Here is a 15,126-nt window from a genome sequence, read left to right on the forward strand (position 1 = left end):
ACAGCTCTTTCACTTGTTTCACTAATCAGGCTGCTGACTGTCTCTCTCACAAAAAAAGAGCATTCAAGAGTGATTCATTCAATAGCTGAAACCTGTAGCTATAGAGTTAGAGAGTAATAGCCAAGTAAGAGAACACTAGTTGTTCAGATGATAAAAACAATAGACAGGACAATATAGGGTTGGCACTGGCAACATGGGGATTTTATAAGAGTTCATAATTCACAATGAGACAAGGATGCATCACAAGTCAAATACAATATTATACACACTTCATATTTTAATTCCCTCATACTCATCAGGCCACTGCAGAGTAATATCAATTTTAAAATTCAACATCGCCAAGCGTAGGATGAGGTAAGTGGGGAGGGGTCCTGCCCCTAATTTCCAGTGTTCATTTCCAGTAGGTAAAAAAAAAAAAAGTACAATCTGCTCATGAGGAATCATCACGGCAGGTTACTGAGTCTGTGTCCAGGTCAGCTACTAGAGCGTCCACTAATTCTTCAACGGTAGGGGAGCTCTGAAGCATGCCTGCAAACCATGGAACAGGCCAGGAGAGAGGGGGACAGATTTAGATAAAGGACTTCAATGACAAATTTGAAACTTGTCTGGGGGAAAGAAAATCTCAATATTTTATTTGTAGTGCTCTATCTATTGAGCTATTGTTTTAACCTGGATTCGTTGTGTTTGAGTTCATTCATATGTACAGAAATTAAACTAGATCCAACCAGGTCCATGTCAAATTGGCCTGCAATACACCGCTGATTATCTGTGCTGGTTCTGTATTGTAACAACTCAGCTTTGGCTGTACACATGTCACATTGACAGCTACTAAGAGGTTAATTACCAGGGATGCATGTCAACTCTCAGAGCCTGATCGAGTTAACACAGCAATTGAAATTGAAAGCCATATACACCTCACTTTGGCCCTATGGGAGAGTAATGCCATTGGTTAATGTATTTGATCTTCTTCAAATACCGACAAATCATGAACGTCAGCCCATCTTTCAACTGAGACTACAGGAGCCCCACTGCAACTGTGACTATGAAAAAGAAGAGCCAGTGCCAAAATTTTGAGTGACTCCAGGGAATGTTAATGAGAGTGGGTTTAGCTTTTTGGGTGTGTGGATGGAATAACATCTAGTTTCAACATTTGCTAAATGGATGTAAAAATCTATCTGGAGAGTTTCCACAAAGTATCACCATAAATAGGGCTTTGAATTAAGTGTACAAATTAAAGGAAATATTCACCCATTTTGAACGTTCTCGTTTTTGTGCATTTCTGAGCAATGGTCCATGATGGCGCCGGAGGGGGAGGCTGCCATCTTATCGGCTCTTAACCAACCATACAATTTTTTTTTTTTTTTTTTTTTTTTGCGTTGTTCGTAACTTGTTTTGTATATAATGTTGCTGCTACCATCTCTTATGACCGAAAAGAGCTTCTGGACATCAGAACTGCGACGAAGAGTTCTTCTTCAATGAGTCAGATGGGAGGGATATAATACAGAAACCCAACCAGGCCCAGATCCCCATTATTCAGCATGTTATATCAGCATGTTAAAAGTGCAACCAGAGGGAAAAACACTCTAGACCACCTTTACCCCACACACAGAGACACGTACAAAGCTCTCCCTCGCCCTCCATTTGGCAAATCTGACCATAATTCTATCCTCTTGATTCCTGCTTACATGCAAAAACTAAAGCAGGAAGCATCAGTGACTCGGTCTATAAAAAAAATGGTCAGATGAAGCAGATGCTGGACTGTTTTGCTAGCACAGACTGGAATATGTTCCAGGATTTTTCCAATGGCATTGAGGAATACACCACATCAGTCACTGGCTTTATCAATAAGTGCACCGAGGACGTCGTCCCCACAGTGACTGTACGTACATAAACCCAACCAGAAGCCATGTATTACAGGCAACATTCACACTGAGCTAAAGGGTAGAGCTGCCGCTTTCAAGGAGTGGGTCTCTAACCCAGAAGATGATAAGAAATCCCGCTATGCCCTCCGACGAACCACCAATCCCGCTATGTCCTCCGTCGAACCATCAAAGCATTAAATGGAGGACTAAGATCGAATCGTACTACACCGGCTCCGACGCTCATCGGATGTGGCAGAGCCTGCAAACCATTCCAGACTACAAAGGGAAGCACAGCCGAGAGCTGCCCAGTGACACGAGAATACTAGACAAGCTAAATAACTTATATGCTCGCTTCGAGGCAAGTAACACTAAAACATGCATGAGAGCATCAGCTGTTCCGGACAATTGTGTGATCACGCTCACCGCAGCCGATGTGAACAACACCTTGAAACAGGTCAACATTTACAAGGCTGCAGGGCCAGACGGATTACCAGAACGTGTACTCCAAGCATGCACTGACCAACTGGCAAGTGTCTTCACTGACATGTTCAACCTCTCCCTGTCAGAGTCTGTAATACCAACATGTTTCAAGCAGACCACCATAGTCCCTGTGCCCAAGAACACTAAGGTAACCTGCCTAAATGACTTCCGACCCGTAGCACTCACGTCTGTAGCCATGAAATGCTTTGAAAGGCTGGTCATGCCTCACATCAACACCATTATCCCAGAAACCCTAGGCCCACTCCAATTTGCATACAGCACCAACAGATCCACAGATAACGCAATCTGTATTGCACTCCACACTGCCCTTTCCCACCTGGACAAAAGGAAGACCTATCTGAGAACGCTATTCATTGACTACAGCTGAGCGTTCAACACCATAGTGCCCTCAAAGCTCATCAATAAGCTAAGGACTCTGGGACTAAACACCTCCCTCTGGAGACAGAAAAGATTTGGCATGGGTCTCGGATCCTCAAAAGGTATTACAGCTGCACCATTGAGAGCATCCTGACGGGTTGCATCACTGCCTGGTATGGCAACTGCTCGGCCTCCGAACGCAATGCACTCCAGAGGGTAGTGCGTACGGCCCAGTACATCACCGTGGCCAAGCTTCCTGCCATCCAGGACCTCTATACCAGGCGGTGTCAGAGAAAGGCCCTAAAAATTGTCAGACTCCAGCCACCCTAGCCATAGACTGTTCTCTCTGCTACCGCACAGAAAGCAGTACCGGAGCGCCAAGTCTATGTCCAAGAGGCCCGTAAATAGCTTCTACCCCGAGCCATAAGACTCCTGAACAGCTAATAAAATGTTTACCCAGACTAAATGCATTGCTCCCCCCCCCATACACTGCTGCTACTCTATTATCTATGCAGTGCCTCCCGCCCAGGACGCTGCTGCTACTTTGTTATTATCTAGGCATAGTCACTTTAATAACTCTACCTACATGTACATATTACCTCAATTACCTCGACACCGGTGCCCCTGTATATAGCCCCGCTATTGTCATTTACTGCTCCTCTTTAATCATGTTATTCTCTTACGTTTTTTTGTGTGTATTTTCTTAAAACTGCATTGTTGGTTAAGGGCTTGAAAGTAAGCATTTCACTGTAAGGTCTACACCTGTTGTATTTGGTGTATGTAACAAATAACATTTGATTCGATCTATTCCTGGGGAATGGGTGAATCTTTCCTTTAAACACAAATAAAGCTTCCTGTCTTGAGATTTATGGTGGTTTCAGGATAACCTGGGAGGCATCAGAGAGCCATGATGCATAGTAGCAGCCCTTACCCGTTTCCAAACCCAGGGAAAAGCAAAGCAACTGCCATCATCACACAGCTATAATTAAGAGTTTGAAGTAGCCAAAGCCTGCGCCTCAGGCATATACACTAGCAAAACAAACTATGCATTGATGGCTTTGCCAAAATGATATAAGTTGATAATATACAGTGCCTTCAGAAAGTATTCTATTCCCTTGACTTATTCCACATTTTGTTGTTTTACAGCCTGAAACCAAAATGGATTAAATAAAAAAAATTCTCACCCATCGACACACAATACCCCATAATGACAAAGTGAAAACGTGTTTTTAGAAATGTTAGCAAATTTATTGAAAATGAAATACAGAAATATTTAATTTACATAAGTATTCACATCTGAGTCAATACTTTATAGAAGCACCTTTGGCAGTGATTGTAGCTGTGAGTCTTTCTGGCTAAGTCTCTAAGAGCTATCCCCACCTGAATTGTGCAACACTTACCAAACATTCTTTAAGCTCTGTCTAATTGGTTGTTGATCATAGCTAGACAAACTGTTTCAGGTCTTGCCATAGTTTTTACTTAAATCTACTTGGAAAAACTAACTCAGCAACATTCACTGTCTTCTTGGTAATCAACTTGTGTAGATTAGGCCTTGTGTTTTAGGTTTTTGTCTTGCTGAAAGGTGAATTTATCTCCCAGAGTCTGGTAGAAAGCAGACTGAACCAGGTTTTCCTCTAGGATTTTTCCTGTGCTTAGCTCTATTCTGTTTCTTCTTTATCCTGAACAACTCCACAGTCCTTAACGATTACAAGCATACCAATAACATGATGCAGCCACCACTATGCTATAATATGCTAAAAAAAAAATGGAAAGTGGTACTCAGTAATGCTTCGTATTGGATTTTCATCCAAACATAACACTTCGTATTCAGGACAAAAATGTAGTTGCTTTGCCACATTTTCTTGCAGAATTACTTTAGTGCCTTGTTGCAAAAAGGATGCATGTTTTGGAATATTTGTATTCTCTTCAAGCTTCCTTCTTTTCACTCTGTCAATTAGGTTATTATTGTGGAGTAACTACAATGTTCATCCATCCTCAGTTCTCCTGTCACAGCCATTAAACTAACTGTTTTAAAGTCAACATTGGCATCATGGTGAAATCCCTGATCAGTTTCCTTCCTCTTTGGCAATTGAGTTAGGAAGTACACCTGTATCTTTGTAGTGACTGGGTGTTTTGATACACCATCCAAAGTGTAATTAATAACTTCACCATGTTCAAAGGGATATTCAATGTCTGCTTTTTAATTTTTTCCCCCATCAACCAATAGGTGCCCTTCTTCGCGAGGCATTAGAAAACCTCCCTGGTCTTTGTGGTCCGTGTTTGAAATTCAGTGTTCGACTGAGGAACCTTACAGATAATTGTATGTGTGGGGTACAGACATGAGGTAGTCATTCAAAAATCATGTTAAGTACTATTATTGCATGTGACTTGTTTTTACTCCTTAACATATTTATGCTTGCCATAACAAAAGGGTTGAATACTTATTGACTCAAGACATGTCAGCTTTTTAATTGATTTATTAACATTTCGAAAAACATAATTCCACTTTGACATTATGGGATAGTGTGTGTTGTTGGCCAGTGACAAAAAAAACAACAACATTTAATCATTTTCAAATTCAGGCTATAACACAAAAAAAGTGGAAAAAGTGAATATTTTCTGAAGGCACTGTACTATACATACAGGACTGGTGACCTGGAGAAGGACCTAATAGGAGAAAAAGAGTGCAAGAACCCTAAAGAAAGGGAGGAAGGTAGCGTCCAAGAAAAATAGTGACTGCGTGTGAGCTCCTTACCTTGCACCATAAGCATGGGCTCCTTACTACCTCCATGAGCTAGCATCTCCCTTCGATATCGCTCTCCCATGTCCCTGTGTGGGGACATTAAACAGAAGGGGTGAATAGGCAGAGACAGAGAGGTAGAGAGAGATAGGATTGGGGTTTATGTCAGACAGATAAGGATATGTCTGAATACTGTACTGGCTTGGTTTTCCTGTGGGTTGAGCTGTGCTTTCACTGCCACTGACTGTAGTCTGCCACTCTACAAGCCCCCATGACAGAGACACAAAGAGCAGAGAGAAAAAAAACAGCTCTGAGAAAACATAACACCCCAGGTAAAACAATACTCCATTTCTAAACACAAATCCCCTGATGTCACAGTGATATCTGTGATGTGGGTGTGTGGTCATTTTTCTGTCCCTGTCATGTTCAGACTAGTGTGAGTAAACCCAGCTAGTAGAGATTTCCCTAAAGTAAAATCTTCAAAAGCCAAGTTAACAAACAGATCACCGACCATTTCAAATCCCACCGTACCTTCTCCGCTATGCATTCTGGTTTCCGAGCTGGTCATCTGTGCACCTCAGCCACCTTCAAGACCCTAAACGATATCATAACCGCCATCGATAAAAGACAATACTGTGCAGCCGGCTTCATCGACCTGGCCAAGGCTTTCAACTCTGTCAATCACCGCATTCTAATCGGCAGACTCAACAGCCTTGGTTTCTCAAATGACTGCCTCGCCTGGTTCACAAACTACTTCTCTGATAGAGTTCAGTGTGTCAAATCGGAGGGCCTGTTGTCCGGACCTCTGGAAGTCTATGGGGGTGCCGCAGGGTTCAATTCTCGGGCCGACTCTTTTCTCTGTATACATCAATGATGTTGCTCTTGCTGCTGGTGATTCTCTGATCTACCTCTAGGCAGACGACACCATTCTGTATACTTCTGGCCCTTCTTTGGACACTGTGTTAACAAAACTCCAGACGAGCTTCAATGCATTACAACACTCCTTCCATGGCCTCCAAATGCTCTTAAATGCAAGTAAAACTAAATGCATGCTCTTCAACCGATCGCTGCCCGCACTCGCCCGCCCGTCTAGCATCACTACTCTGGACGGTTCTGACTTAGAATATGTGGACAACTACAAATACCTAGGTGTCTGGTTAGACTGTAAACTCTCCTTCCAGACTCACATTAAGCATCTCCAATCCAAAATGAAATCTAGAATCGGCTTCCTATTTCGCAACAAAGCCTCCTTCACTCATGCTACCAAAAATACCCTAGTAAAACTGACTATCTTACCGATCCTTTACTTCGGCGATGTCATTTACAAAATAGCCTCCAAGACTCTACTCAACAAATTGGATGTAGTCTATCACAGTGCCATCCGTTTTGTCACCAAAGCCCCATATACTACCCATCACTTCGACCTGTATGCTCTCGTTGGCTGGCCCTCGCTTCATATTCGTCACCAAACCCACTGGCTCCAGGTCATCTATAAGTCTTTGCTAAGTAAAGCCCTGCCTTATCTCAGCTTACTGGTCATCATAGCAGTAAGCCGACCTAACCCGACCTCCCGGGTGGGGCAGTGTTCTAGGGCACTGCATCGCAGTGCTAGCTGTGCCACCAGAGTCTTTGGGTTTGCGCCCAGGCTGGGCTGGGTTCGTGTCCAGGCTCTGTCGCAGCCGGCCGCAACCGGGAGGTCCATGGGGCGACGCACAATTGGCATAGCGTCGTCCGGGTTAGGGAGGGTTTGGCCGGTAGGGATATCCTTGTCTCAGTATGTAAAAAAAAAAAAAAAAAATGTAATAAAAATGTATGCACTCTACTGTAAGTCGCTCTGGATAAGAGCGTCTGCTAAATGACTAAAATGTAAATGTAAAAAATAGCAGCACCCACTCGTAGCACACACTCCAGCAGGTATATTTCGCTGGTCATCCCCAAAGCTAACTCTCCCATTGGCTGCCTTTCCTTCCAGTTCTCTGCTGCCAATTACTGGAATTAATTGTAAAATTAATTGTACCCCAGTATCTCTGCACATCTATCACTCCAGTGTTTAATTGATAAAATGTAATTATTTCGCCACCATGTCCTATTTATTGCCTTACCTCCCTAATCTTACTACATTTGCAAACACTGTATATAGATTTTTCTATTGTGTTACTGACTGCACGTTTGTTTATGCCATGTGTAACTCTGTGTTATTTGTGTCGCACTGCTTTGCTTTATCTTGGCCAGGTCGCAGTTGTAAATGAAAACTTGTTCTCAACTGACCTACATGGTTAAATAAAGGTTAGAGACTTCACATGGCAGACAAAATAACTTTTGAGAAGATAAAACATCTGCATTTACAACATGGGTCAGGTCAGGTGAGTTTCTCTCACCTGTTGAAGGGGTCTTTTTGAAAGCACTGCCTCCACACCATGGAGGCTATGGCACGCGACATGAGGTATGAGTAGTACTTAGCACCGTACCCAATGAGGTGGCTGAATCTCAGCTGCCAGGCCTAGGGACAAGAATACCAGTTACCCATCTTTATCTAAAGACACCAGGGTTGGGGTCAATTCCATTTGAATTTGAAATTCCAATTCAATTCTTGAATTCACACATTAAGTAGAGAATTTACATTGACTTCAATTCGAATTTCAACAATCTTCAAGTTTTGGAATTAATGTTATTGTTTTTATCTTTGGGAAATGTTCAAATATTGAATTCCAATTAAATTCCAGTGAATGGAATTCATGTAGTTAGTATAGGATTTGTTTTAAATCATTTCAACTTGTATTTATATATTTCCAGTATAGCTAGGCTGTCTGAACAGTGAGTGACATGATCAGCCTGAAATCCTGAGGGAATTGAATTCAATTTGAATTTGTTGAATTGTTGGGGATAATATTGAATTGGGAATTGTATTATTGGAATTTATATAACATTGTAATTGAGAGGAATTGAATTACCTCTTAATTCAAAAACTGAACTGGAATTTAAATTGAATTAAATGGAATTTACAGGGAGGGTATTTAATTTGAATTGCATTTGTGGAATTAACCCCAGCACTGAAAGACACTTCCATATTTTCGATTGAATATATTTTGTATTAAAGCAACATTGTCAATCTGAAAATATTTGTTCAAACCTCTCTCCCACGTGCCACCCACCTTATAGAAGATGACTAAATTGGCTACAGAACATAAGTGAGACGTGCAGTACCTATCTTCTCTTCGGAATGATGCTGCTTCTGTGTATTCTCTCTCTCTGGCCAGTTGTTTCTAACTCCTACACAGTCTTATTTTAATGATAAGAGCTCGGCTGTCTGTGTGGTGACTTGTTATAATCCAAATCCAGTGGGAACCCTCCCCTTTGCTTCTCACGGTCAATGACAGACAAGGACCTATCAAAAGACTTGCTGAGTGTCACAGTTCCAAACATGTTCTAAACTAAGACTGGGGTGAAAGTGGCTCCATATGATCACTGCAGTCAACAAATGCAGTTTGGTTTGTATGGCCAGGCACTAATGTAAATTGCACCTGAAATTAAAACACCACATTTTGCAACTGTAAATAAAAAAAGTATCAGAAACAGTCAGAAGTACAGCATAATTTTTCATTCCGACATAAATTGGTCTTTTCACATTTGGGAAACTACTTTTATCATACCCAAGGGAAAAACTGAGCTCTGTTATTTGGCAACAAACTAATGTAAAATTACTAGAAAAAGGACTCACGGAGTAGATATTGGTTAGCTGTGGTGGTAAGCCAATTCAGGGAGAAAATCATTATTGTCCAAATTTTCCCCACAACTGTAATTACAGTTGAGAAGAAATAGTCTCTGGGTTGTTCTATTCTGTTTTATGTTTCTCTGTGGATAGAAATTCTCTCTCACACAGTAAGGGGGGTACAAACCAGATGGTTTATATCCAGTACAGAGAATAGTCTAATTACTATTTACCCCCAAAGGATCTGACATTCACAGATCAGTACATCGTCCACAGTTTCAGTGCTATAAGAGTAAGATATCTAGGCACTTACAGTATTTGGAACGTAAGGTAGTCCATAGAATTTCTCTTGCATCTTTTTTAGAATGTCTGTCGTTGACTGATTTTGTGGCTTGCCATGATACACTTGATCCAAAGCAGCATAAAAAACCTGTGAAAAAATAAACACGCCAATCATTTTATTTAATAAGTACTGAAACGACACAAACTGCCACTGTGGCTATACCTGAAGCTGAGTGTCGGCAGCCCCACAGATTCTCTTGGATTCACAAAGGCGAGAGACCATGCTCTTGGGCAGGGGCTGAAATAGAACAAAATATTTCTGAGAAAAACAAAACACACCCATCTATCGAGTCTTCTGTGTCGTGAACCTCTGCTATCTTCAGTATTTGGCTAAATAAAGTTTGCAATTAGCTTGACTGTTTGTAGTCTGTCTAATCAACAGACTTTCATTCTGATTCAAAATCATGACAAAAGACTTCACACAAAACCAACGTGTGTTCAAGTGCAGCCGAGAGCATTTGGTTCAGAGCTTATGCAGAGCTAGTGATGCGTCTCAGAACTATTATCATACCAAAGGGGAAAAAGAAGGGCTGCCAAAGTCTACATTATTATAACAGACAGTCTGATAGGACAGCTTCGGACACTACTGTATCTGTGGACCACAGCAGTAGACAAACAGCTCAAGAACTACTGCTACTCCATATAGATGACATAATCTTAAGAATGACTGTGTTGTGTGTGAGGGAAAGTTACAGAGGACAAGTATGAACTTGTGCTGCCCACCTGTCCGGTCTGATAGTGCCGTGCAAACTGATTTACCACCCGATAGTCTGTGGCAAAGAACTCCATGAGGATGGAGGGGACTTCAGCAAAGTCAGTGGAGCATCTAGTTCCTGAAAAAGACCAGTCAGAAGATGAGTCTCTCACAAAACAGATTGTTTACCAACTGTACTATGTCATAAAATATTTTCGCGATAGCATGTCATGCTAGCACTGTATCGTAGGTCATACAAACACAAGACTGTAGGCCTATTAATCATATGGTAGTTCACTAAATGTGTCTGCTAAGCAAATAAATGTGTCTGCTAAGCAAATGCGCAACATTTGCAATGCAATAATGAGGGACAGGGGAAATCCCTCCTAAAGCAGTGGGCTCTGGCCTGGACTCAGGTTACCTGTGACATGTTGGTAACGCGTGCGTCCCAGCATGGAATGCATGGCGTGGCCCATCTCGTGGAACAGGTTCTCCATCATGCCGGGGTTGAGCAGTGTCGGGGTGCTACGTGTGGGAGGGGGCAGGCTCAGCATCAGCACCACAACAGGATGTTGGTACTCCCCATCCTTCTTAAGACGCCCCCCTTGGATGGTGAAGTGGCAATCCTGGGAGCACAGAGAAAGCCTTGATATGATCAGCATTGGTATCTTACTTTCGCAGAGGATTTAGGCAGTATTTCTGCAGCAGCTTGTCTTACCTGGTGTGGTTTGTCAGGCCTTCGGAAGAAGTCACAGTAGATGTATCCCAGAAGACCCTCGGTCTCATGGACAACAGCCTGTTAAGAGAACCAACTGACATTTAGAACTGCTTAAAATAAAATACATCTCCAACAGAAACGATGGGCCATAAAATGACAAAAAGCCAAGCAGCAACTATTACATTTTCTGCTGGTTCACTCAAAGGAGCCCCCACAAATTGGTGTTGAGTGTCATACAGACAGATACTGTTCTCTCACCAGCTTGCGGACTTCTTCACTCCACACCTCTCCTGCCATGGGCTGTTCATTCTGGAAGGAGACTCCCAGCAGCTGGCTGAACAGCATGTTGAGGCCCTCCATGCAGGCCCCTAAGGAGAAGTAAGGACTGTACAGACTGGGATCGATCTTATACCTGCACACACAAACATACACAGACACTCGTAAGGCTATGTCGCCAGCAGCATACCACCCTGCATACCACTGCTGGCTTGCTTCTGAAGCTAAGCAGGGTTGGTCCTGGTCAGTCCCTGGATGGGAGACCAGATGCTGCTGGAAGTGGTGTTGGAGGGCCAGTAGGAGGCACTCTTTCCTCTGGTCTAAAAAATATCCCAATGCCCCAGGGCAGTGATTGGGGACACTGCCCTGTGTAGGGTGCCGTCTTTCGGATGGGACGTTAAACGGGTGTCCTGACTCTCTGAGGTCATTAAAAATCCCATGGCACTTATCATAAGAGTAGGGGTGTTAACCCCGGTGTCCTGACTAAATTCCCAATCTGGCCCTCAAACCATCATGGTCACCTAATAATCCCCAGTTTACAATTGGCTCATTCATCCCCCTCCTCTCCCCTGTAACTATTCCCCAGGTCGTTGCTGCAAATGAGAACGTGTTCTCAGACAACTTACCTGGTAAAATAACGGTTAAAAAAAAATAAAAAATAAAATGTTATTACAGACCGTTTCCCGAATAATGTTAAGCAATACACAAGCCCCCTCTAGAGGCCTTTTAGTAGAAAATAAAGCTCAGGTACTCCCGTCAACCTTTCAATAGTTTCTTTAGGAGATTCCCATCGATTCCTTGTTGACAAGTTATATTATTTCCACTTAGAATATATACATAGGTTTACAGTACTGTATACCTTTGTATAGGTATCTTACCTCTCTGCCCGCACAGCGCTGCTGAAGTAGGAGTGGTCCCATGGCATGAGTTCCTTAGATAAAAAAAACCCATTGAAACATCAAACAGCAGAAGGATTGTCATGATCTCCTACACATGGATGTCAGAACCATGAGAGCTACTTAAACGCATTTATAAGATGACTCACGGTACTTCTTGAGTTCATTTTTATCTTCATATCCCTCATCAGCTTAAAATCTTTGGCAGTTCTGGATTGAGGAATAGGGACATTAATGTGTGAGCATGTGCTACACTTACAGTATGTTTGAGATGGGCAAAACATTGATGTGTTGTACAGGGTTCATGCCAGTGTCTGGCTCACTGACTCCTACCATACCTGTCCGAGAGTTTGTCTGTCAGCAATTCAAGGAATTTCATGACAGTCTCTGCAAAACAAAAACATACTAAACACACTGGTCAACACAGCATAGTACACACTTCTCTGTTTGAAGAATCATAAAATCAATTAAATATTTCTTCCAAGCAGCAGAGCACAAAGAAATGAGGTAAACAGCCAGAGTACTTTACCTGGAGTCTTGGCCATAGTTCCATTTAAAGCCCTGTGTGCAAAAGATTCATAGCCCACTAATTTGGCTAGCTCATTCCTACAAGTCAACAGGTCATCCAGACAAAGCAGCAGACTTGAATTCGGGAAGAGAAAGATTTTATAAGCAGCCTCCCGCACCTAAGAGAAAAGGACAAGCATATAATATCTATAGGCTACTGCACAGTAAACCAACATGCCAAATATAATTTCCTACCATGGGACAGTAGCTGGAAGACCACTAATTATGTATAGATAAATTACACACACACACACACACACACACACACACACACACACACACACCAGTTCATCAGGAGAATCTGCATGGAGACCTCCAATCTGGATGGAGTTGCCGTCTATGGAGAAGCAGTGTCGGATGTGTTCTGGCAGGGCCGTCTTCTCTATCCTATTGGGCAGGTGGGTGCCATTTAGAAATTCATTGTTCAGATCCAGCAGGTTGACATTGAGGCTCACCGCCTTCCCTCTCTTTGAAAAAGATTCATACATTGAAACAGAGGTGCTGTTTAGGTTAAGCTCACATTGTGGTTATACTTCCCTGAGGATGTGGCTTAGTAGGCTAATAATCAATGTGTACATGACAATTATTGATTAAAAAATATATTCCATGAAGTGTAAGTGATAGGCTAGTAATGTCATTTATATCACTCACCTTTGATTCATCCAGATGAATGCCACTGATCTCAAAATCAAACATGAACAGTTCTGCTACTCTCCTGCAAAATGTATTGCGAAATATCAGTAAAACAAGATTGCCTGTCTACCCAACCTCCTTGCTCCGGCCAAACACTACGCCCACGGACATTAGTTTATTCTCTGCAATGAAATATGTAGCAAACATTGAGCAGCGGAAGAATTCAGTTTGAGTCGTCAGGCAAAAGACAAAATGCACTGCTACTCATCGTACAAACAAGAAGATAAATAAATGATTGAACTGAAAATAAAGAGAAGATAATAGTACATGCCTTGTATCTGGGTCCAAAGAATCCAGAACCTCTTTGTTATCTAGTAGGTTCTTGAGACTCCTACACAGTTCAACATTAGTGTTCAGCCTATCAGGGCAAAAAAAGAGAAAACATCAAAGAAAGAATGTATTAAAAAAGTGTTTTGCTTGACATCATGTAATACTTTACTAGAGAAACTACGGAAGAGGGTTCATACCTTTCTACTACTGTGCCAATGTTTATGCATGCCTTCTCAGCAGCATCCCGAAAGGCAGGGTCTGGATGGCCAACTTTGACAAAATCTGCCTGCAAGATAAGAAATACAACATCAAGGGTGTATCATATTCAACAGGGAGAAGTTTGGCTTGACAACAACAATGATGCCAATGATCTCTGAGTGTGACTGTGAGCCATTACCAAATCTGCCACTTTGCAAAGGCTGTCAGAAAGTTGATCGAAGGTCTCCACGGTCAGGGCGCCTGGTGGGTTATTGCAGGCTGTTTCTACCAACTGTTCTGTTTCCCTGAGCGCTCGTTGCTGAGCCACCTCGAAACCAGCCGGAGTACTCAACCCTGGAACCCCGAATAATCCCTGTGCAAATATAGCACGTACAATGCCATGTCAAAAGTCTGTTTGGCCAACTCTTGGTTTTCGAGGCTGAGCATTACAACAACCCCAACTGACACATTTATAAAAGAGCAAGTATTTTCTAGTAAATACAATTAAGGGTGATGTTGACAATGAGGAAATTGAATATAGGTTGTGATTTTATGCCGCTAGTTAACCTCTTCTCTGGTATTATGGGGGTCCGCAAACAAACCGCTAACGTTAGCTGACTCACCACGTTCTTCTGAAACAAATCAACTTTCGTCTGCTGGGCATTGAATGCTGCTCCAACCGGAGACCAAGTAGTGACATGTCGTGATAGTGTCCTTGAGTTCCTCACAACACTCACAAATCGTTGACACGCCAACATCATAACAACTTCAACTAATTGTTGTGGAAAGAAAAAGAAAGGTCGGTCAAAGAAGAAATTCCGTGGGGAGTAACTTGGCTCGCGCTAAATGATTATCTCTATGATAAGCAAGCACGTTTTTAGCTTTTGCTTTGCATCATGCTGATACTTTCCTTATACCAAAAAAGTATTGGATTTTAAATTAGTCTTTATGTCACTATCTCTCTATAATTATTCGGTTAACTAGCTAGTAGCCCACCACTGCCATTGAGAATTGAGCTAAAACGAGCACTGCCAAGCATGAATGACGAATGTTTACAATTCTCAAAATGGTTCCGATGTTTCGTGTCTGCACTTTCGCGACTAGACCCTATCCATAGGGCGGCGCAATATATCGAATGAAATCGATTATTTCAAATGTAAGTTTTTGAGCGATATTCCAAATGCATGTACCACATAATTTAGTTTTTTTGTATTTTTCGTTATGAGCGTTTATGTCCGCTTGCTCTCATGTTGTCTTTTTGGTCTCGTCGCTTCTTCTGCGATGTGCGCCTTCTTATTTCTTC

The 15,126-nt window shown here is 42.2% G+C and overlaps 1 protein-coding gene across 2 annotated transcripts; it reads right to left on the reverse strand.

Annotated features, from left to right (window-relative positions):
- Window positions 1-179: 179 nt before the first annotated feature.
- mipepb (mitochondrial intermediate peptidase b) lies at window positions 180-15,126 on the reverse strand. Of its 2 annotated transcripts, none has more exons than XM_055872386.1 (19): window positions 14,447-15,125; window positions 14,023-14,196; window positions 13,823-13,911; window positions 13,627-13,713; window positions 13,314-13,377; window positions 12,947-13,129; window positions 12,625-12,781; window positions 12,434-12,482; window positions 12,245-12,305; window positions 12,078-12,130; window positions 11,182-11,335; window positions 10,924-11,001; window positions 10,627-10,831; window positions 10,235-10,344; window positions 9,675-9,749; window positions 9,483-9,599; window positions 7,839-7,960; window positions 5,476-5,549; window positions 180-528 (listed from the first exon to the last, which is right to left on the reverse strand). In XM_055872386.1, the coding sequence occupies exons 1-19, from the start codon at window positions 14,582-14,584 to the stop codon at window positions 431-433; spliced, it is 2,088 nt and encodes a 695-aa protein (XP_055728361.1). In that variant the 5' UTR covers window positions 14,585-15,125; the 3' UTR covers window positions 180-430. The 2 variants fall into 2 exon arrangements, 1 of the variants encoding a protein (XP_055728361.1); XR_008753691.1 differs by having other exon boundaries at window positions 503-528; window positions 5,476-6,055; window positions 14,447-15,126.

The sequence above is a fragment of the Salvelinus fontinalis genome, chromosome 2 (genome assembly GCF_029448725.1).
Source record: "Salvelinus fontinalis isolate EN_2023a chromosome 2, ASM2944872v1, whole genome shotgun sequence".
Taxonomy (NCBI): domain Eukaryota; kingdom Metazoa; phylum Chordata; class Actinopteri; order Salmoniformes; family Salmonidae; genus Salvelinus; species Salvelinus fontinalis.